The 23,009-nt window shown below is 51.7% G+C and overlaps 1 protein-coding gene across 1 annotated transcript in view; it reads left to right on the top strand.

Moving 5' to 3' along the window:
• The window catches only part of KSR1 (kinase suppressor of ras 1), a 49,657-nt gene extending 29,950 nt beyond the window's left edge, over positions 1-19,707 (top strand). Inside the window, exons 3-21 of the mRNA XM_079324671.1 lie at positions 4,714-4,861; positions 5,834-5,979; positions 6,025-6,323; positions 6,545-6,549; positions 8,243-8,303; positions 8,650-8,733; positions 9,310-9,371; positions 9,480-9,586; positions 9,858-10,026; positions 11,208-11,249; positions 11,792-11,846; positions 12,477-12,522; positions 12,623-13,002; positions 13,095-13,191; positions 13,438-13,571; positions 13,969-14,100; positions 15,684-15,819; positions 16,139-16,272; positions 19,278-19,707. Coding sequence (XP_079180797.1) covers positions 4,714-4,861; positions 5,834-5,979; positions 6,025-6,323; positions 6,545-6,549; positions 8,243-8,303; positions 8,650-8,733; positions 9,310-9,371; positions 9,480-9,586; positions 9,858-10,026; positions 11,208-11,249; positions 11,792-11,846; positions 12,477-12,522; positions 12,623-13,002; positions 13,095-13,191; positions 13,438-13,571; positions 13,969-14,100; positions 15,684-15,819; positions 16,139-16,272; positions 19,278-19,356 — 2,316 coding nt within the window. The 3' untranslated portion in view covers positions 19,357-19,707. The remainder of the gene's footprint in view (positions 1-4,713; positions 4,862-5,833; positions 5,980-6,024; positions 6,324-6,544; positions 6,550-8,242; positions 8,304-8,649; positions 8,734-9,309; positions 9,372-9,479; positions 9,587-9,857; positions 10,027-11,207; positions 11,250-11,791; positions 11,847-12,476; positions 12,523-12,622; positions 13,003-13,094; positions 13,192-13,437; positions 13,572-13,968; positions 14,101-15,683; positions 15,820-16,138; positions 16,273-19,277) is intronic.
• The last annotated feature ends 3,302 nt before the right edge of the window (positions 19,708-23,009 follow it).

Raw genomic sequence — 23,009 nt, 5'->3', positions numbered from 1 at the left:
CCAGCCCGGGGCTGCTGCTGGCAGCCTGGGGCTCAGGGTTCTGTTTGCTGGCCCAGCTTGTGGCAGATCTGTCACTGGAGGAGCTGTCAGGGGATTTTGGGAGTGCATCCTTTGGATGGGGGATAGAAGAGGCAGATCTGCCTGTGCCTATCAGGTTTCCACAGCTGTATCCTCTCATCTTTTTCTGTCAGCATATCTGCATGAGCAGGCCATGAGGACTGTGGCTGTTAGTTGGGGATTTCCATGGGTCTGGCAGCAGGAGCTCTGGCTGGCCCCCCAGATAGCAGAGATCCTGGATGTGCTAATTGTGTATATGCAAATTAACTCTGTCCTGCAGGCTTCCTTGAGCTAAAATTCCTTCACAGTTCCTTCCAGCTGAAGGCCCCTCCCCAGTGTGAATAGCTCTGGGAAAAGAGTCTCTGCCACCACCAGGGCTCCCCTTCCCTGCCAGGGCTCCAGGTGCCCCTTGCAGCCTTGGCACTGTGAGCCCTTCATGGCTTGAGGTCAGCCTGAGGGATCTGCAGCTGCTACACCTGTCTGCCTCAGAGGAACAGTGACAGAGCTCTCCTGTCCCCAGAGAGACAGCTGGACAGAATGCCCTGAGCCTGTCACCTTCTCTCCAGCCTCTGCTGCAGTGAGGAGGGTGATGTTAGCTGAAACCTTGGCCTGTTTATGCTCACAGCTTAATGCAAGCTGGAAATTTCAAGTGAGAGGCTTTCCAGAATGCCCATAAAATCTCCAGGAATTTAATAGTACAGCAATTTTTCAGTACCTTGATCGCTGGGCACCAGAAAAACAGTGCAAAATAACAACTGGCAGGCACAAGATGTTCTTAAGAGCATCTTTACATGCTTTGCTTAGAGCTATCAGTGGGAATTTAAGCACCTTATGTAATGGGCTTTCCCTTCTAGCATCTGCTGCTTCACAGGAGGATGATTGGAGAGGGAATGTATTGATTTAAGAGGAGGCATTTGGGGCCTTGATAACTGTCCAGCTTTACAGGAAGAGCTGTGGCTGCTGGGTCGAGGAGCAGGTCAGGCTGCTTTTGCAGAGTGCCTGCAGCAGCATTAGCTACATAGGCTTATCTGCAGGGTGGAATCTTTACCAAAAATAACTCCTCCACTGTGTTAGATACCAGCATTTTTGCCATGTTTCAGGGATTTAAGTTGGACACCAGACAAGATTAAAGACTGTTGTGAACTCTTCACCCTGACTAATTGAGACTGACCCTTGGATGGCTCCTTGGATGCATTGGTACTCACTTTTCTCTCTTCAGACACGCATCATGAGGTGCAGTCTGTGTCTGATAGGCAGGAGGGCCTTAGGAAAAGTCCTTTTACTTGTTGTAGAGAGGAATAATTTCCTGCTTTGGACTTTTCTAGCATCCTTCTGCTGAGCAGTAAGTGCATGGTTAGGCTTTAGATTTTGCTGGCAGTTATGAGGTGCTGGAGATTGAAAGCAGAATTCTGTCTTCTGCTTTTTCTCTCTGTTTTTAAATCTGACCTTATTAGTAGAGTACTGTCTGAATATCCTGCAGCTCTCCCTGTCGAGACAAACTGTGCCCAGGGAGGTGGTGTTAAGCTTGGTCTTAATGCAGGCCTTTCATCTCCATTTTTAAAGCTGTTCTTTTAAAAAGCCTCAGCACCCATTGAAGAAGCAGGTAAAGAGAGGTCAGCTGGACCCACATTTCTCACCTTGAGTGGTGAAGAGTGGGAGTAACCCCTGTGCAAGGGCCCAGAGCTGCACTGAGGGGCCCTTCTCCCCCAAGAGCAGCTGAGCCAGGGCAGCAGCAGAACCTGTTTGAGAGCCACCCTGAACTGGTGACCCTCCTCACTGTCACTGCCTGGGGGCTGACACAGCCCCAGCAGAGCAGGCCAGTCTTACAGGGATCAGGTTGACCAGTTTTATATTAAGCCACCACATATGTGCAGCACATGAGTGGCTGTTTAAAGAAAGCCTCTTACTTCCCCTCCCTCCCCCCTCTGAGGGCTTATTTCTTTTGTCGCGTGTCATGGGGGCTGGCAGCAGGTTCAGAAAGTCTGAGCTCTCCCAGCTCAAGGTCACTGGCATTGTTCAAATATAATCTCCTTTCCTGTACTTTCTACTTTCCTACAACTTGCTGTTCTGTCTTTCTGAAATCAGCTACTGAGCAGAAGAGGAGCTTGTGCTGTGTGTGTGTGTGCAGGGTCTGGGGGTGCAGAGCTGGGCCTTGTGGGGACCATCACAGACCAGTCAGCTCTGGGCAGAGAGGGACTGTGTCCTCTGTATTGACCTAAAGAGATCAGTAGCTTGGCATCTTTAAAAAACTGTTTTCTCTGCAACGAGGAAGGCTTTGAATCCTTGATCCAGCTCAAAGGTTGGTCCCTGCCACAGAGCAGGCATTGCAGAAAGCAGATCCCCAGCAGTGCTGCCACCAGTCCCACCCCAGCTGGGGCTGCATTGCAGCTGCACTGGCTGTGCTGGGCAAGCTCTGCTCTCCCGAGGAAACCCTGATGTCTCCCACTTTTCCAGCTGCCTTACTGACAGCTCTGATTAGTGCCTGCTTACATGAGTGCCTGAAAGCTTGGGAAGTGAGAGGATCCTGGGCAGTGGGACTGGAGAGCTCCTGCTGGGATCTAGAATGATGCTCCTGCCTACAGCCAGGGCTATGGAATCTGTTGTTCTCCTAGGGGGGAATAGGGAGAGTGAGGAAATGTTTCAAGATAATTCAAAAATGGCATCACTGTAATCCCACTTACCCTAACACTCTGTAGCAGTGTGAAATAGGATAAATGTTTCTGTGAGTCTTTGGCTTTTCCTTGTGCTTAACAGGGCACCATTGGCTTCCTGGCTCCAGGAGCACCTGGGCTGGGGTAAAAAGCTCCATGTCCCCCTAAACCTTGATCCTTGTTTGTCCCTGTCCCCTTTAGAGTGCTGGAGTCCCCTGAGGCAGAACATGCATGGCAGAACAAAGCTGCTTCTGTGAGCAGGGAGAGGAATTCAGGGGGTGCTGGGGACAGGACTGACTGTGACAGAGACTTGGTGCAATTCTGGTGTTCCCAGCCCAGCTCAGCTGGGGTCTGTGTGAGCAAACTCTGCTGCTTCATGCTGGGGTATTGGAATTGTGAAACACACTACAGCTCCAGCTGTGAGCATCTGGACCCCTGGGAGTTTTGTTCTTTGGAGTGTGATAGCAGGGCAGGAATCCCAGGAGACAGATTTTGCACTGTCTCTGTTTTTTTTCTGAATTTTATCCAAGTCATTCAGGAACAAGCTTTTGGGGGCAGTCTTATTCCTGCATCATGGTGGTGCAGATGTGCAGAAAAATGAATAATACCCAGCATCAGTTGTGATATCTGTGCTTTTGTTATTCTGCAAAGATTAATTACAGAAAAAACCCTACAAAATCTACCTAAAACTTCATTGAACTCTGGCTCTGCTCTGGTCCAGTCTGTGCTTACTGCTCATTTAAATTCCTGGCCTCCCCTTGAGTCAGCTGTGTTTTGTGTTTCATCCAGTTTAGGGCATGTGACAGAAGATGCAGGATGTGTTTCTTAGACTTCTGCCCTTTCTTAATTTATTCTTTTTCTTTGCTCCATGCCACAGTTACTAAAATTGGAAACTCTTTGTGTTGCCACCTACAAAGCTCCAAAGGTTGGGCTGCTGAGCACTGTCACAGCTGAAGGTCCTGTGCCAGCTCTCAGAGCAGGAGTCTGGCTTAAGGCAGATGTTGTTCCTAAAGGACACTCAGCACACTCACGTGTGATTGTGAGTCAGAGGTGGGGTCTAGGGACTAGAGGATTTCAAGCTTTTTGCTTCACCAAGCAGTGAGACACACTTTTGAGTTTCCCCTTCAAATAAAGGTCAAAGCCTTTTATATAGCTTGATTTCAGGAGTTGAAACTTTAGGATAAAGGCCAAATATTGTGAAATTTTGTGATCTCATTGTGAGAATAGGCAACAGGGAGGTTTGTTTAGGCAGAACTTTTCAGGGAAATTCCTGGGTATCAGGGCTAAGTATCCTGGGTTTGTTTATTAACCACAATTGCTGCAGACTTACACTGGAAACATTTGAATGGGGGAGGAGAGAGAGACATAGCTCAGTTCTGTGTCAGGAAATACCAGATCATTTTGTGCTTTCCAGGCTCTTGTATCTTTTATGCCTGCCTGATCTGAACCTTATCACTGTGGGGCTTTGGTGTATTAAGATGCAGAAGGAGTTGTGCACAGATATCTCTCCAGGCAGGATACGGGCAAGGCTGGTTCTCTGATGAAGGAAAAGCTGCTTGAGGAGGAGGCTGCTATCTTTGTCACAACATTGCTTTTTTGTTCAAATAAAGAAGTAATTTTCCTCACTGTTTCTGCTGTTCACTTCAGTACAGAAAAGCCAGACATTCTTATCTGACACTTTTTCAGGTTTTAGACCTGTTTTATTTCTGACTCTTTTTTTACTGAAAAAGTTGAGTTTCATTAGTAGCTTTTCAAAATTTTTCCACAAGGGGAGAAGAGTATTTTGATCTCTTGTAATCCTAAGGGGAATAGCAGAGGATGACCAGTCCTGGAGGTGCAGAGCACACCCACACCCCAGGCAGGGGAGAGAGCAGCTGTGGGCACTGCCCAAAGGAGAGAGCCCAGGCAGTGAGACAGTGCCACTGCTGAAAGCACAACTCAGGTATGTACAGACTCCTGTTTGTACAGAGAGTGACAAAAAGGGGCTTGTCTTGTTCTCCTGCAGAGAATACCAGAGGAGCTGACCCTGGATGCCTTACTAGAAATGAATGAGTCAAAGGTGAAAGAAACAATGAAGAGATGTGGAGCCAGAGATGAGGAGTGCTCCAGGCTCAACGGGGCCCTGAGCTGCCTGCGGAAGGTGACAGAGTCAGGTACAGCCTTGTTCTCCTGTGGCATTACTGTCCTGGCAGCTCAGCCTGCCTTGTTCTCCTGTGGCATTACTGTCCTGGCAGCTCAGCCTGCCTTGTTCTCCTGTGGCATTACTGTCCTGGCAGCCCAGCCTGCCTTGTTCTCCTGTGGCATTGGGGTCCTGGCAGCCCAGCCTGCCTTGTTCTCCTGTGGCACTGGTCCTGGCAGCCCAGCCCCATCTGCTGCCTTCCAGATTCTGTCTGTTCTGAAACCACAGTCAGTGTATGGCTCTGGGCTGTGCACAAAGGTGCACTGATCAAACCTAGCTAGAGCTGTCAGTTGGGTTTGGTTTGGACATTAAGGCAGATAAATAAATGGAAATAAATGTATGTAGAATCCTCTCCTACTCAGTAGACTATACCTCATTAATGCTCCAGTTCATTCTCTATGGGTCAGTGCACATCCTTGACTTACTTAAATACAACCAGATTCCTTGTAGGTGATGCCTTCTCCAAATATTGCCAGCTCAGAGAGAACCTTCCTTCCACAGGCACTGTAAAATCTGTTTGTACAAGAGCCTCTCCCAGCAGACTGGTACTCACATGCACCACATCTTTGTAGCAGTTATCAATCTGTCACTGAAAGGTGATGTTTCCTGTTGCTATTATGACAGTTCATCCATTTGCAAATCATAAAGATTAGTTAGTGGAAAAAGTCAGCAAACAGCTTAGTCTCATATTTCCTTTCTTCTAATCTTTCTTGTCCCAGGCTGTCAAATATTTCCCATCCATGCTGTAAACCAGCCATTCACCTCTCAGAACGAAATGGCATTTTTAAAACCCCAGGTCTGTGTCTCTCTCAGGCTCGGTTTCCCAGGCTGGGGCCGTGCTGAGGCTCAGGGGAGGTCACTGCCAGCTGGAAGGGGCAAATCCTGGCAGCTCCGAGAGCTCCGTGCCCGCCTGCCGGGCCGGCACTAACGCTGCTCCTTGTGACAGGGGGCGAGCTGAGGGACGATGTGCCCATGGCCCTGCCCGAGCGCCGCGACAGCTCCAGCTCGCAGCCGGACCCCGCCTGCTCGCCGGCCCCGGCCAAGGGCAGCCAGACGCAGCAGCAGCAGCACCAGCAGCCGCACCAGCAGCACCAGCAGCACCAGCAGCACCAGCAGCACCAGCAGCAGCACCAGCAGCCGCCGCGCTCCGCGCCCCCCGCCGCGCCCTGCGAGCCGCCGGGCCCCGGCCCGTGTGTCCCGGCTGAGGCGCTGCTGGAGCCCGCGCTGCCGGGCCGGCCCCGCGCCCCGCACAGCATCACCGTCACCCCCCCGGCCACGCCGCAGCCCCGCCGCCGCCACCGCCTGAAGCCGCCGCGCACGCCGCCGCCCCCCTGCCGCAAGGTGTTCCAGCTGCTGCCCGCCTTCCCCGCCCTCACCCGGAGCAAGTCCCACGAGTCCCAGCTGGGCAACAGGATCGACGAAGTCCCGCCAATTAAGTAAGTTCCCTCCCAGGCTGGAGCCGGGCTCTCCCTGGCACAGGCTGCCCTGTGCGGGCGGGGAGGGACTGGCAGTGCAGCAGCCCCGGGAGCCTGTGCAGAGCCAGAGGCGTCTGTCAACCTGACAGCACCTGCTGCAGGCAGCAGCACCTGCTCTAGCAGAATGTGTACCTGTCACAGCAATGTCGGGGTCTGAAAAGTACATCTTTTCTTCTTTCTAGGTTCGGTAAGAGATTCTCACTGGGGTGCCTGCAGTGCCTTGCTGAGAGGGAAGAGCCTGTGCTCGTCAGCTCCCTCTTGAACATCCCTGGGCAGCCTCTGGAGGTTCTCCACGGGCCCTTCTGTCCCAGAGCTTCTGTTACCTGAGCAGGAGCTTGGCCTGCCACAGAACTGCAGGGTTTTACTTGGTTTGCCTGGTATTTTCTAAGATGACTCAAGCAAGGCAAAGGCAAAAACCTGATGTTTCGGGGGTTAAAGCCAGGGGGGTGCTTATCTGTGACCTCAGGCATCTTGGTATAGGGATTTCACCATTTAGTGGCTTTGGATATGCATTGCCCAGTGTCTCTGCAATGAAGTTAAGACAGTTGATGTGCTGTGGGGTGTCCCCTCTGTGCTGAGGAGTCTGCTCATGTGGGTCATGGCTGGCAGGAGCAGGGCTGGGGTTCTTCAGGGCCACTGGGAGTTCTGGCCATCCTGAGGTGTGTCCCAGATACAACCTGTAACCTTAGAATCTAATGGAGAGAGATTGGAGCAGCTTGGAAAGGGTCCAAAAGTATCCAAGTATTAAAAGTATGAAAGTCCAAATAAAGATATTATAGCACTACTAATGCCCTTTAAAACAAAAATCTTGGGAAGTACTTTCAGAAATAGATTGTAAAATGAAAATGCCATCAGAAATCTGAGCATTTCCCTAGGGAGAGTGAGATAATTGGTATGATAAGTGAAAAAACCATTGGAATAAATTCAAACAGAAATTAAGGATTATGGTGCTTCTCTTCATATTCTGTTGGGTGGGTTGAAGTCTGCTGTGGGCTCTGGTGAGTCCCAGACAATCCCAGACTGGCTGATATTTGTTTGAACCCTTCAGTGAGGATTTAACCATCTGACCCGATGTTAACAGCATCTTTACTGCTGTGCTGGGATTGGTTGATGGCCACACTAAACCAGCAGCATTCCTTGGAAAAGCAGCTAGCCATTGCAGCCTTTTCCAAGAGCTCAGCATCACAGATGCCTTTCAAAGCTCCCTGGAGTGATGATAAAAAAGACTGTGGTGCCATCTATGGTCAAATGAGGAGACTGGCTCTAGGCCAACCCTGCTGCTGTGCTGACACCTGTACATTGGGCTTTGCCTCAGATGTGCAATATTTCTGTAGATTTAGATCAGGAAATATGTCAGATTTCGGAGTATTGGAGAGTTTTTCAGGAAGTTATGTGCTTCAATCAAATGCTGGATTGGCATTTGGAAGTCTAGATCTCCCTTTCTGCATTTAGCAGCTAGTTAAGTGATCCCACGTGTATGTTTTTATTCTTCTGGATTAATACTGGCCCTGTCTAGAAAATTGAGATAATTTTCAGTGAAATAGAATATTCTGACATCTACTGACACTGCGGGAAAACTGGGTGCTGGTATTTGTGGTAAACCAATTAGGAGTAAAGTCTGACTTTCCACTTTAAGAATGGCTTAAACCTGATCAGATGGACTTCTGTAATCCCTAAATGTAAAACATAATGATTTATCCAATCATATGGAAACAAATACAAGAGCAACTTCACAGGGGGCAAACCCAGTGTGAGCTGTGCTCCTGTGACACCTCGTGGCTGGAGGTGCTGATCTGGGGCTGTGACTGCTTGGTTTGTGTGCAGGGTGGTGAGCCCATGTGAGCAATGCTGCCCTAAACCCTCCTCTTGTTCCCCACCAGAGCTCTGCCAGGGATCCCCCCAGATGGTACGAAGAGACTTTGGCCTGGCTGTGTCCCACAGGTGAGAGCAGAGGGGCTGGGTCTGGCTGTGACCCACAGGTGACCCACAGGTGAGAGCCCAGGGGCTGGGCCTGGCTGTGACCCACAGGTGAGAGCCCAGGGGCTGGGCCTGGCTGTGACCCACAGGTGAGAGCAGAGGGGCTGGGCCTGGCTGTGACCCACAGATGACCCACAGGTGAGAGCCCAGGGGCTGGGCCCAGCAGTCCAGGCAGGGCTGTGGTGGCTCAGGATTCTGAGATGGGTTTGGAGTTGGGTTGAGTGTCTCAGCTGTCAGTTCAGCTACCTACAAACATTCATTTTCCCTTGGGCACCAGCTAACATCAATTTCCCCCTCTTGTCTCTGCTAGGTTCTCTACAAAGTCCTGGTTATCTCAGATTTGCCAAGTGTGCCAGAAGAGCATGATGTTCGGGGTGAAGTGTAAGTACTGCAGGTGAGCACATGGGGATGTCTCCCTCAGAACAGCCTGGAGCTGCACTCAGCACAGCCTGCACTAACTCCTGCCCCTTGATGTGGTGCACTTTTACCAGTGGCATTGTTTTTTCAGTCCTGACCTGGCAGAGGGGTGCTCTGGAACAACTCACACTTGAAGTTGGCAGCCTGACACATGAATGAACCAAACTTGTTTCCCTGCCACAGGCTTCCTACCTCATCCTGGGCAAATCTTGTAGTGGGAGCTGGATCCCTAAATAACAGCCAGGATATTAATTTTTGCTTCTCTCTCAGCCTTGTTAGTCCAGAGCACTGAGATTTTACAACTTCACTGTTGCTGGCTGAGAGTCAGTGAAGGTAACTCTATTAAAAATAAATCAGATGCTGAGATATGTGCATGGCTTTCATTAGCCTAATGACACACATAACAGGATTCTCCATACAAATGCCTGCTGCTCTGGGGCTGAGCATTCCAGAACTCCATCTGAGATTAGCATAAGAATTACAAATTAAGGGTAGGCTTCACCTTTTTGGGAAAGAACAAGTTGCTATTTAACATGTAATGGTTATCTTTCAGATTAAAATGTCACAACAAATGTACTAAAGAGGCACCTCCTTGTAGAATATCCTTCCTTCCCAGTAAGTAATTTTCTACAAATTCTTGGCATTTCAATGTAATTGGTGGTATGGAAAGAATAAACAGTCTCATTAAAGCTGTTTATCTCCCTTCTCCAACCTGTTTTTCAGTAACAAAAATAAGAAGAACAGAGTCTGTCCCATCAGATATCAATAATCCAGTAGACAGACCCACAGAACCCCAGTTTGGAACTCTCCCCAAAGCACTAACTAAAAAGGTACGAGGTGGCTGAAGCCTGTCCTGGGTCCCTGGGGAGCTGCAGTAGGAAGAGCTTGGATCTCACAAAACAGCACCTTGAGCTTTCACTCTGCAGGACTTGGATCTGTGCCATTTTCCTGTAAAGCAGGGCTGTGCAGAGCTCCAGGGGCTTCCTCAGCAGTGCCACGCTCAAGCCTGGGAACAGGTTCCCTCTGCTGTCCAGCAGACACTGGGGCAACTCCTCCTTTCTCTTCTTTGTTTTCTCACGAGTGACTTTCCCTGCTTTACAGGAGCATCCACCAGCAATAAACCACCTGGACTCCAGCAGTAATCCTTCTTCTACAACCTCATCCACTCCCTCTTCTCCAGCACCTTTCCAGTCTTCCAACCCTCCCAGTGCGACGCCGCCCCCAAACCCCTCCCCCATGGGCCAGAGGGACGGCAGGTTCAACTTCCCAGGTAAACTCCTCTGCAAGGAGGGGCTGACAGGAATTCACAGGCACTTGGAGGTTTCTGAATACATGGTTGTGCCTTAAGCAAGGTGTAAAAGTGTATCTTACTATCTGATAAAATGAAAATGTCTTTCTTACAAGTTTTTAAAGGGTTATCAGTAAGATATCTTTGCAGGAAATGGATTACTGAGGAATGTTTCTCCTTTTCCTTTTTGGAAAAGGACTGAAGAAAAAGCTATTTTCTCCCCTCCTTTTCCCTTTGTGTTGTACAATGCATGCTGCCTGCAATGTGTGCTCACCAGGGCCTTTCAGTCAGGAGAGAGGTGCTGCTGGAGCAGGCTGTTAAAATGAGAACTGGAATAAATTATTTTACCAGGCCCTTCCAAAACATAACCCACAATCAACACCCACTTTTAAACCACTGTCGAGCATGACTGGTGGAGAGGAGTTTACCCTTCATGCCCTGTGGATTTAGAGTCCCAGTGTGCAGCTTTAACCAGAGCTGAGAGGGGCAAGAATCTCTGACAAGGGCAAAGATCTAAACAGTGAGAATAAATGTAATTCCTTTGACCTGCACTGAAGTCACATGGTGATCAGTAGCTGCTACATGTGGCCTTCAACACTGCTGAATTTTGCATCAGCTTCTGACCTGTGAACTCAGGTTGCTGTTTGAACCTGCTAGAAAGGACCAGAGGCAGCTCAGTGTAAGGATTCTACTGCTGCTACTTTGCATTAGGACAAACTGCTCAGATTCACTGAGAAAATAAAAAAGGTGGATGGTTTATGAGCTTCAGCTTCTGTGGGGGCACCTCTGCAAAGCTGAGACATGAGAGCACATCACATCACCCTGATGTGGGGCTGCCTTGCACATTCCTGGGCTCTCCCTTTGCTCCTCCACTGGGGATCCAAGTGTGGTGTTTGCCCACCAGGCTGTTTGAGAGGTAGCACAGCTCGTGTTTGATGCCTGCCATGTCAGGGCCCTCCCAAAATGCATGTGCTGCAGTTCCCCCAGCAGGCTGATAATCCACTAATCTGTTCCCAGCAATGGCCTGGGACTAATGCATTGAATGCACATGAGGCACTCACTGATGATCCTCTAACTTGTTTGTGTTGTTTTGTTTTGGTTTTTTTTTCTCCTGATATGTTTTTTGCTGTTCCTTTTTTACAAAACCCCAATTAATTAAAAAGCTGCCTACTACCTTCAGCATAGACAACAGTTTGTCTTCCCAGGTGAGTAGATTGTTTTAATTTTACTAACCAGCTTCTACTGCCAAAACATAACTTGTTTGTAAACCTCTGCATGCTGCCCAAGAAGAATCATTCTGCTTTAAAAAACCTGTCTAAAACAATCCAGACTTTCTCTTAGCTCAGTGTGTGCTCAGGCTTCTCTTCCCTAATCTGAGTAGTGACATGATTTAGGTATTGAGATGGAACTTGAATATTTAGCTGTAGAACATTGTTTCCTGCTATGGGATTCTATCCACCTCCATGTTCTTTCTTTCTAAAGACTCACTTTTATGGCTCTGTGCCTGCCCAAAATTTTGGACCTTACAGGCAGGTAGGGAAAATGGAAGAGGTCTGGGCTCAGCCAACATGCAGGAATAGGAGAGATGACCATAGTTTTAAATCAGTAAAACTATAAAATCAATTGGCTGTGGTTGAGTTTATAATCCTAAATAAGAAGCACATAGTTGCTATTGCAATGTTGAAACATGCAGTCTATAGGAGACTGAAGTGTGAAAGATGCATCATAACTCTTTCTACTTTCCCAGAGATTCCCAGCCCTGCACAAACAGCACAGCTTCCAGAAACTGCTGCAGACACTAAGTAAGTAGAATTTTAAATCCTTTTGCACAGCATTTACCTGGTAATCCTCTGGTCAGTACAGAAGTTATGGCCAATAGCAGATGTAACACCTGAGAATTCCCAGGGTAGCTTTAGCCAGTGAGGGTGATGCTGGTATTCCCAGTTTTATAAAGCTGAATATGACACTTAACTGTAAATGGCACACTAAGGAGTCCAAACCTTTAATTTCTAGTCCTGGTTGTGTGACGTGTCAGGCGAAACAGAAGTGTGAATTTTGTAACTCGAAGGGCACAGCACACTGAGCTGCAAACAAACAGCTCCTTCAGGAACCCAAGTGCAGGGCATGGAAATGCTTCCAGCCTGCACTGCCAGCTGCTGCTCTGCAGGTGCTTCAGGGGCAGGAATGGGAGTATCTATTCCTGGAACACAGTGTAATAACAGAGCCAGGCCACTGCCAAATCAATTCCTGCCACTTAATTACTAAGAATCGCTTCCAAGTCTTCATCCCTCATTTGCCAGAGTGAGCTTAGTCCTTCTCTTCTACAGGGAGCAGGAGTTGTATTTTTCTCTGGCCTTCTGTAACTGCCCCACTGGCAGCACAGGCCCCTTCCCCAGTGGTGTCTGAGGTTGTTTTCACTGTTTCTGTTGCAGTGCTGCCCAGCAGCCTGGCACGGGCGGAGGCGCACAGGATGCACAGGTGGGTTTGCTGTTTGCCCTGCAGGTCTCTGCAGCAGCCTGGGCTGCTCTGCCCCCCTTAGGGACTCTGAGCACACCTTTCCTTTCCCTTGTTTGGACAGGTGGAGGAACCAGAGGCGAGTAAGTCAGAGGCTGAGGATGATGAGGATGAGGTGGAAGATTTGCCCAGCCGGCGGCCGCACCTGCCGGGGATGATCTACCGCAAACCCAGCCAGACCAGCGTGTATCTGCAGGAGTGGGACATCCCCTTCGAGCAGATCCAGCTGGGGGACCCCATTGGTCAGGGCCGCTGGGGCAAGGTCTACAAGGGCAAGTGGCACGGGGAGGTGGCCATCAGGCTGCTGGAGATCGATGGCAACAACCAGGATCATCTCAAGCTCTTCAAGAAGGAGGTGATGAACTACAGGCAGACCCGGCACGAGAACGTGGTGCTGTTCATGGGGGCCTGCATGAACCCCCCTCACTTAGCAATCATTACCAGGTAAAGAGAGAGAGAGATCCTTCTGTTGGTTCTACTAGGTATGTATTGTAGAAGTAGCTAATGCTGTTCTCACATACAAACATTTCCTGTAGCTTCTGCAAAGGAAGGACGCTGCACTCCTTTGTGAGGGACCCCAAGATCTCCCTGGACATCAACAAGACCAGGCAGATAGCACAGGAGATTATTAAGGTAAGGGCTGGTTATGCCAAGGGAGCCACTGGGTTGGGCCTCAGCCAGAGCTCAGAGCTGCACACGGGGCTGGGAGCTGCTCCCTCAGCCTCTCCCACACCTTCCTGCACCAGTCCCACAGGGCTCTTGCCCCCAGTTACGACTAATCCTTGATGGGAATTAAGAGAGTAAATGTATTAGAAAGCAGAGTGTGCCTGGAAATAATAAAAACCCCAAAACCATTTCCATCTCTGCTGTGTTTCCCAGGGCATGGGCTATCTCCACGCAAAGGGGATTGTACATAAGGATCTGAAATCCAAAAATGTCTTCTATGACAATGGGAAAGTTGTGATCACCGACTTTGGATTATTTGGAATTTCGGGTGTGGTTCAGGAAGGAAGGTAAGTGGAGCTTTCAGTGCTTGGTTCCACCTCTAGAATAACAAATGGTCAAATAGGGAAACATCTCCTGCAGTGCACGAGAAGTGTTCATTGGTTTAGTACACACTCAGTTTGCATTGTACATCTTTGTTTTCCTTTTGAGCAGAGTTCTGCCTACAGTTGCAGGAGCACAGCTAGAGTTTGGATTAAGACTCAGAGCACAGAACAAATAAGATCTTAAGGCCAGGAAGGAGCTGTGAGAATGAGGCTGACACATGCCTATTTGTTAACATGGCAAGAAAATTAGAAACGAACCATTAGCAAAAACATTGGAGTAAATAAAGCCAAAACATCAGGTGCAGCATAAATATGGCCTCCACACCAATGCTTTAGTCCTACTTCTTTCTTCTGGCCTCAGGAGGGAGAATGAACTGAAGCTGCCTCATGACTGGCTGTGCTACCTGGCCCCTGAGATTGTCCGTGAGATGGCCCCAGGGAAGGATGAAGACAAGCTGCCTTTCTCCAAAGCTGCAGATATCTATGCCTTTGGGTAAGAAAGAAACTGCCAGGAGTACTGTGAGAGCTTGCTAAGTGAGACTGGCTACTGCCTGAGCCTTAAGTCAGTGCTCCCCCTCCCTGAGACTGGGATCCAGCTGGGGCAGTGGCAGTGGCAGTGGGTGTGCTGTGTGCAGTGTGCTCTGTGCTGTGCAGTGTGCTCTGTGCTCTGTGCTCTGTGCTGTGCTCCGGAGCAGAGGCTGATGCTGTGCTGTATGATGTGTGCTGTGTGCTGTATGATGTGTGCTCTGTGCTGTGTGCTGTATGATGTGTGCTCTGTGCTGTGCTCTGTGCTCTGTGCTGTGTGCTCTGTGCTGTGCTCTGTGCTCTGTGCTGTGCTCCGGAGCAGAGGCTGACGCTGCGCTGTATGATGTGTGCTCTGTGCTGTGTGCAGTGTGCTCTGTGCTGTGTGCAGTGTGCTCTGTGCTCTGTGCTGTGCTCTGTGCTGTGCTGTGCAGTGTGCTCTGTGTTGTGTGCAGTGTGCTCTGTGCTGTGCAGTGTGCTCTGTGCTGTGCTCTGTGCTGTGCTCTGTGCTGTGTGCAGTGTGCTCTGTGCTGTGCAGTGTGCTCTGTGCTGTGTGCAGTGTGCTCTGTGCTGTGTGCAGTGTGCTCTGTGCTGTGCTGTGCAGTGTGCTCTGTGCTGTGTGCAGTGTGCTCTGTGCTGTGCTCTGTGCTCTGTGCTGTGCTCCGGAGCAGAGGCTGACGCTGCGCTGTATGATGTGTGCTCTGTGCTGTGTGCAGTGTGCTCTGTGCTGTGTGCAGTGTGCTCTGTGCTGTGCTCTGTGCTGTGTGCAGTGTGCTCTGTGCTGTGCTCTGTGCTGTGCTCTGTGCTGTGCAGTGTGCTCTGTGCTCTGTGCTGTGCTCCGGAGCAGAGGCTGACGCTGTGCTGTATGATGTGTGCTGTGTGCTGTATGATGTGTGATGTGTGCTCTGTGCTGTGCAGTGTGCTCTGTGCTGTGCAGTGTGCTCTGTGCTCTGTGCTGTGCTCTGTGCTCTGTGCTGTGCTCCGGAGCAGAGGCTGACGCTGTGCTGTATGATGTGTGCTGTGTGCAGTGTGCTCTGTGCTGTGCTCTGTGCTGTGCTCCGGAGCAGAGGCTGACGCTGCGCTGTATGATGTGTGCTGTGTGCTGTATGATGTGTGCTCTGTGCTGTGCAGTGTGCTCTGTGCTGTGCAGTGTGCTCTGTGCTCTGTGCTGTGCTCCGGAGCAGAGGCTGACGCTGTGCTGTATGATGTGTGCTCTGTGCTGTGTGCAGTGTGCTCTGTGCTGTGTGCAGTGTGCTCTGTGCTGTGTGATGTGTGCTCTGTGCTGTGCAGTGTGCTCTGTGCTGTGCTCTGTGCTGTGCAGTGTGCTCTGTGCTGTGCTCTGTGCTGTGCTCTGTGCTGTGCTCTGTGCTGTGCTCCGGAGCAGAGGCTGACGCTGTGCTGTATGATGTGTGCTGTGTGCTGTGCAGTGTGCTCTGTGCTGTGTGATGTGTGCTCTGTGCTGTGCTCTGTGCTGTGCTCTGCGCTGTGCAGTGTGCTCTGTGCTCTGTGCTGTGCTCCGGAGCAGAGGCTGACGCTGCGCTGCGCTGCCCGCAGGACCGTGTGGTACGAGCTGCAGGCGCGGGAGTGGCCGTTCCGCAGCCAGCCTGCGGAGGCGCTCATCTGGCAGATCGGCAGCGGCGACGGAGTCAGGCAGGTCCTGGCCAGCGCCAGCCTGGGCAAGGAGGTCAATGTAAGTACTTCGGCTGCAGGAGTGCCTCACACAGCTGTTTGTAGGGACAGGGGGCTGCTTCAAGGGATTTATTATACTCATAACTCGAAAGAGAAAGGGCAGGAGAGGGAACAGATGAGAATGGGAGACCAGGCTAAGCCTGTGCCTGTAACTGTGCTGCAGAAGTGAACATCCCCAGCACGGGACACTCCTGGGTTCTGACAGTGTCCCCTGTGAGCAGTATCTGCCTGGGCTCACACACATCCCAGTGCTCAGACAGTGTGTGCTCTGCACAGCTGAGCCATGAGCTGAGATCACGAGGCACCACTGTCCTCTGCAGGAAATCCTCTCAGCCTGCTGGGCCTTCGACCTCAGCGAGAGGCCCAGCTTCACTGTCCTCATGGAAATGCTTGAAAAGCTGCCAAAACTCAACCGCCGCCTCTCCCACCCAGGGCACTTCTGGAAGTCTGCTGAGTGAGTACCTGCTGCTGCCACAGCACTGCTGCCACAGCACTGCTGCTAACTGATCATTTCTGAGCTTTGTTTGCCTTCCTGGGGCTGTCAGACCTGGCAGGGTGGGAGCACTGCTCCTCTGCTTCTCTAGTTCCTGGGAAATTATGTGGCTAAGCCACGAGCCTCAGACAGTTCATCTCCTGCCTCACCATATTCACCTCCCTGCAGCTGCCTGATCCCTGTTTGGTGTCAGAGAATATCCACAGCAGCCTGGGGAAGGGCCCACACTGACTCCACAGTGGTCAGTCCTCAGGTACTGCCCGAGGAAGGGAAGGACCCAAGAAGAGGCCACTGTTTCCCTCTGAAGTGGTTCAGACTGGATGGGTTTGAGGCCACAGACACATCTGTGTCCAGTGCCCATTCACCATGTCCTTGGCTCAATGTTTTAATCTCCTGCACTGCTCATATTTACTTCTCTTTGTTCTGCCGTTTAAGCCACCCCTTCCCTTCCTATAACCCTTCACCCTCTTCCTGCAACACCTGATCAGAGCCACCCAAACTCTTGACACAGGAGCTGTCGTGGCAGTTTGCTCTCTGCTGGGTGTGGGGGCTTTGGAGTTTTGGTTGAACATTTTGCCACTTTTATGCAATTTCCCTCCCATATGTACTGGATCCCTGACACACCAGTGATGTCCAAAAACTCTAAACTGCAGGAAGCTTTCCCCAGTCTCTGGCCACACCCTCACACAAAGAACATGCACTGAGCAGTGCAGCTCCCCCCACCCAGATCCTTCCACACACTGCTCTAACTCCTGCTGCAGCCTGCTCCAAGCTGTACACTGTATAGATCTCAAGGGCTTGCTTTAAATAACTGAAAACTAACTCTCATGGTGTCTTTTTCCCTTCCCTCCTATATTTCTTGTAGGTTGTAGCTACTGGTGCAATAACGGGCTCCACCTTGCATGTTTCCATGTGTCGTATCCTAACCGGCAACTTGGACAATCACCTTCCATTAAAAAAGCAAAACCACGAAATTAACCCATGGACATAATCAACACTTATCCGAGTTCTCCTCTCTGCCTTTTGCTTGGTGTGGGCTGTAGCTTCAATAACCACTCCTGTCTGCAAGATCCTCCTGGCTGCTCTGCCTGGAGCTCCAGCAGCTGCGACTCCTCCTGAGGGCACAGGGAGCTGCTCTGCCTGCCCAGGTGCACACACAGCCAGGCACAGGGTGTCCTGCCTGCCCAGGTGCACACACAGCCAGGCACAGGGAGCTGCTCTGCCTGCCCAGGTGCACACACAGCCAGGCACAGGGAGCTGCTCTGCCTGCCCAGGTGCACACACAGCCAGGCACAGGGAGCTGCTCTGCCTGCCCAGGTGCACACACAGCCAGGCACAGGGTGTCCTGCCTGCCCAGGTGCACACACAGCCAGGCACAGGGCCCTGCTCTGCCTGCCCAGGTGCACACACAGCCAGGCACAGGGCCCTGCTCTGCCTGCCCAGGTGCACACACAGCCAGGCACAGGGAGCTGCTCTGCCTGCCCAGGTGCACACACAGCCAGGCACAGGGTATCCTGCCTGCCCAGGTGCACACACAGCCAGGCACAGGGTGTCCTGCCTGCCCAGGTGCACACACAGCCAGGCACAGGGTGTCCTGCCTGCCCAGGTGCACACACAGCCAGGCACAGGGAGCTGCTCTGCCTGCCCAGGTGCACACACAGCCAGGCACAGGGTGTCCTGCCTGCCCAGGTGCACACACAGCCAGGCACAGGGCCCTGCTCTGCCTGCCCAGGTGCACACACAGCCAGGCACAGGGCCCTGCTCTGCCTGCCCAGGTGCACACACAGCCAGGCACAGGGAGCTGCTCTGCCTGCCCAGGTGCACACACAGCCAGGCACAGGGAGCTGCTCTGCCTGCCCAGGTGCACACACAGCCAGACACAGGGTGTCCTGCCTGCAGCTCAGGGCTGGCCCCACACTGCTGCACCTTGTGTCCTGCCAGGCCCCCGAGCTCCCCTGGGGCTGTGTCCTTAGTGCTGCAGCTCTGTGACTGCAGGTGACAGGGACTTTGTCACAGCACTTGCACTGCAAACAGCAGGAGCTGAGGTCAGGCTGGTTCTCCCTCGGGCCCCGAGACAGCACTGGAGCCAGGGTCAGTTTGTCAGGGCCAGTTCTTGAGTGGAAAGGAGGATGGGCCTTGCTCCACTTGGAGCAGCTGAGGGTCCTTTGCCCACTGAGAGCCAGGCTGGGGCAGTATCCAGAGCAGGCTCAGCTGGGATCAGTACAAAGCCTTGTAAAAGAGGAGGGAAGCAAGAGCACCCTTCAGCTCCTTCCCTTGCAGATCCAGTGCTTGGAATGTTGCAGTTTGCTTCTGTTTACATCCCTGGTCAGCAGAATGAGTCAGTGTAGGGCCTTGGCAGAGTCACAGCTGCCACAGCAAACACGTGCCTTCTAGAAAAGGTCTGTTCTCACTGCTTGGAGGGGAGAGGACAGGGACAGAGGGGCACACACACTAAGGGGGCTTCTGCTGTCTGAGGTCAAGCTCCCACATCAATTCCCTGAGCCTGCTCAGGAAAGCTCTGAGCTGGAAGTGCTTTATGTGTTTGTAGAGCCTGGGGAGTGTCAAGCAGCTTTGGGTTTGTTCTCTTGGGGTTTCTTAACCCATTCATGTACCTTGTCAAAAGTCCCCTTTCTCTTACAGAGAAAATTGTCAGTTTTTCCTTCCCTTCTACTTCAAGGGAAGCAAGTGCCCACTGAAAACCAATGTCAGGCTTCTACCCATGGTAGAGACCTGGGAAAACTTCCTGCTCTTTCCTCTTGGGCAAAGCAGATAGTGCAGGTTCTTCCCACTGATGAGGTTTGCATGAATAACTTCATGTGTTTGCCACTGAATTACCTGAGCATCTCTTGGGTGATCTGAAGTGATGTGAGAGCAGAACCAAACTCATTTCAGCTCCTTGGATAGGGCAGCAGCTTTGTAAGATGAATCATCAGTAACTGTTTCCCCCTCCCTTCCACTCTTTGCAGCATTAACAGTAGCAAAGTTGTCCTGCGTTTTGAAAGATTTGGCTTGGGAATCCTGGAAGCGAGTAACCCAAAGCTCTAGGCCGGTGTCCTTGTGCCCCTGCTGGCTGCTGCTCCCCCAGCACCAGGAACCTCCTGGCTCCTCCCCACTGAAGACATCAGCTCAGCCCCGTGTCCTGCCTGAGCACCAGCAGTTCTTTAAACAATGTTTACATGATACTTTTGTGTGAACTATATTTTTTTAAGTGTAATAAACAGTGAATCGAGTTGAACTACAGCCATTCTCGAATAGCACTGCAAAAGAGAAGAGCTGTTCTGGTTCCTCCTGGTGTCTGTGGGCAGCAGAGCCACTCTCTGCCTGCAGGGCAGGGTCCCCTGGCAGAGCCCACTGGGATGGGGTTTGTGTGAGGTGCTGGCTCCAGAGGATGGGTCTCTCCTGTTTCAGCAGGGCTGCTGCAGCTCTGGGTAACCCTGAATTCAGCTCCAGCAGAGCAGAGCTGCTGCAGGTCAGTGCCTGGCCATGGGGCTGCCTCTCAGTTAGGGACTCAAGTGCTCTTCTCCACAGAACTCACACTGCTCCTTCTCACACAATCCCAGAGGAATTAAGACTTGCTGGCCTTAAAAAATAAACTCATGACTTGTCGCAGCTCTGCACAGGGACCAAATTCTTCTTCTGAAGTTCAGGTACAGGTTTGAGTGCGGGGAAAGGCAAGAGACACAGGACAAGGGAAAAGCTGTCCCTAAATAATGCATTAACTAAAGCCTTGATGCACAGAGGCTCAGAGCCCCTGCACACACACACAGAGCATTGCCACTGCCTACTGTTGGCCACCTTTCAGCTTGCAAGTTCTTTGACAAGCATAGGACTAAAGCAGTTCGTATGAGGAAAAAACCTTTAAGGACAGAAATCTTGTAACCAAGAAGGCAGTAACTGGGCCTGGGGGTTCTGCCTGACCCCAATAGCTCAAACCTGTTTCAGAGGTTAGTTTTCAAATCAAAACCCAACTCTCTCTCCAGTGCAGTGTGGAGGTGACAGCCACTGACCACACTGAGGTGACAGATGGATTATTCCCTTCGAAATCAATCAACTGCAGGCCCTGTCACCAGAGGTTCCCCTTTCCCCACCTGGGCTTGGGGGATCCTCTGTCAGCAGGCAAAGCACCAGGCCTCAGTTTGGCTGCCTTGTGTGAGGAGCTGAGTGGCCCAAAACCTGAGTTCTGTTGAGCAGAGAGCCTCAGTCCTGCGTGCAAGTCAGTTGTAGCCTCCTATAAGTGTAAACAAGACTAAATGTGTCTCAGATCCAAAGGAGAGTAGGTGTGGCACGGCCTGGCACTGCAGTGCTCTCCTGATCCCTGGGGCCCTGCTGTTCTCACTAACGGGTGGCACAGCCTGAAGCAGAAGTTGTTTTTGCCCAAGTGCTGTTTAATGAAGAGCAGCACAACACCAGCCCAGAGCAGGGCGAGCTGCTGGCCCCGTGTGGCTCCTGCCTTAGGGAGGGCAGGGCAGGAGCAGCTGCTGGTGCAGCCCGGCCCCTGCTCGGTGCCCGGGGCAGCAGCGGCCTCGGGCTGCTCCTCGCTCAGTTTCGGGGGCACAAAGCGGGGACAGCCGGGGGTTCTGTGTGGTCAGGGCCCGGCTGTGCACGGGCTCCGTGCGGGCACAGCTGCGGCTCGGTCCCTCCGGGCAGTCGGACCCTGCCCCAGGCCAGGGTGGGATGTGCCCCGCTGGGACAGCCCTGGCACAGCCCTGCCCTGGACGGGGGACGTGGGGACAGCCCTGGCACAGTGTCCCGTGAATGGGGACAGCCCTGGCACAGTGTCCCCTGGACGGGACAGCCCTGGCACAGTGTCCCCTGGACGGGGACATGGGCACTGCAGCCCAGCCCGGCCATTGCCCCGGAGCCCGAGCAGAGCCCGGCGCCCTGCGGGGTTGTTGCTGTTGCTGTTTCGGTCCCCGGGTGTGTTCGTGTCCCGGTCCCGTCCCGGTGGAGCTGCCAGTGTGACAATGCCGTGCAATGCTGCTACAGGAGCCACGTGTCAATAGTGAATGTAAATGGTTGTAACATGGTGAACATGGACACGTTTTCTTTCAAATGTGATGTAAACTTTGTACAGTACAATTTTTTTTTAATATTTTCTATGAACTGAGTGTCTTCCAGAATTGCTATTACATTAATTACAAATTATTAGAATTAACAACAGTTTCTGTATTAGTTTATGCAACCAGGAAAAAAAAAAAAAAAAAAGAGTGCACTCTATGCTACAGGAATTCTGGATATGTAGGAATCTTTTAAGGTAATAAATCTTGGGTCTGGATAAAGCAAGTGTTACCGAGTCCTGGTTTGACCTTCCCCTCCCACTGACTCACAGCTGAACCAGAACAGAGCAGAGACCCACAGAGACCCCCCAGCACAGCAGCTCCTGCATCCCCTCTGCTCCCTGCCTTTCCCCTCCAGGTGATCTCCCCTGCACAAGTCCCTTGCAATTACCAAAGTTTTTCCTCCTGGATAGCAGGGAGCTGCTTAAAAAGCTGCTTTCCCTCCAAAAGCAGCACTCGCCCCCAGCACCTTCTCCATCCTTTGCACAAGGTCCTGCCACCCCTCCCACCTGCAGAGAGGGGCAGGGCTCAGTCACACCCAGCTCTCCACACTGCAAGTGCCCTCAGCAGCTGTTAATTAAAATTAACCCCAGGAAGGTTCTGCTGCTTCCAGCAGCTTTGTGCCATCCTGCCAGGAATGGGCCAGGGCAGCAGAAAGAAGAGTTTTACATCTCATCCATCTTTATCTACATCTCACACACAAACAATGAAAAGCTTCAGATTAGTTGAGCTTTGCTGTCTTTCATAAAGAATAAGAAATAACAAATTTAATTCTCAATGATACTTGAAGGGCAGAGGTGTTCATTTAACAAACCAAACCACACAATCTCCAGTCTCCAAGGTTCTGCCCTGGCTGTGGCTGGAGCAGGTTGATGTTTCCCTGCTCAGTTGTACCCCAGCACGTCGGGGTCCCTCTGCCCTGGGAGAGCCACAGCAAGCAGGACAGAACAGCCAGCACCAAGGGAGCCTTTCCAGCCCCAGCCAATGGCATTTAAACCCCCACACCAGACAGGAACATTTCACCAGCCCAGCTCAACAGCAAAAATCCCAGAGCAGTCACAGAAATGGGGTTCACACAAAGGAGACACAAATAACAACTCACAAAGCTCAGCTCAGGCCACAAAGGAACTGGAGCAGGATCTAGGAGAGCTGGACACACCACAGCTACCTTCATCCTGAGAGCTCAGCCTGCTTCTCCCAGACAAGGCAAGGCAGCAGCTCCAGCCCTGGCTCCCAGCAGGGTTACTGGGGCAGGCAGAACCCCTCTGACATGGCCAATGGAACACAGCATTGCCAAAACTCCAAGGAGAAGAAAAAAAACCTTTCACCTACCTGGTCTCGCTGTCTCCAGAGCTCAGCAGCCTTGCACAGCAGCCCAGCACAGGCAGCACCTGCCACAGCCCTCTGCTGTCCCTTGTGGGCCTCAGGAGCCCCCAAGGAGCCTCAGGAGCCCCTAACGAGCCTCAGGAGCCCCTAACGAGCCTCAGGTGACCTTAACGAGCCTCAGGTGACCTTAACGAGCCTCAGGTGCCCCCAAAGGAGCCTCAGGAGCCCCTAACGAGCCTCAGGGATCCCCAAGGAGCCTCAGGTGACCCTAATGGGCCTCAGGAGCCCCAAAGGAGCCTCAGGTGACCTTAACAA

This window comes from Erithacus rubecula, assembly GCF_903797595.1.
Source record: "Erithacus rubecula genome assembly, chromosome: 22".
Classification (NCBI taxonomy): Eukaryota; Metazoa; Chordata; class Aves; order Passeriformes; family Muscicapidae; genus Erithacus; species Erithacus rubecula.
The sequence above is the reverse complement of the archived record's forward strand: the minus strand, read 5'-3'. Positions and strand labels throughout refer to the sequence as shown.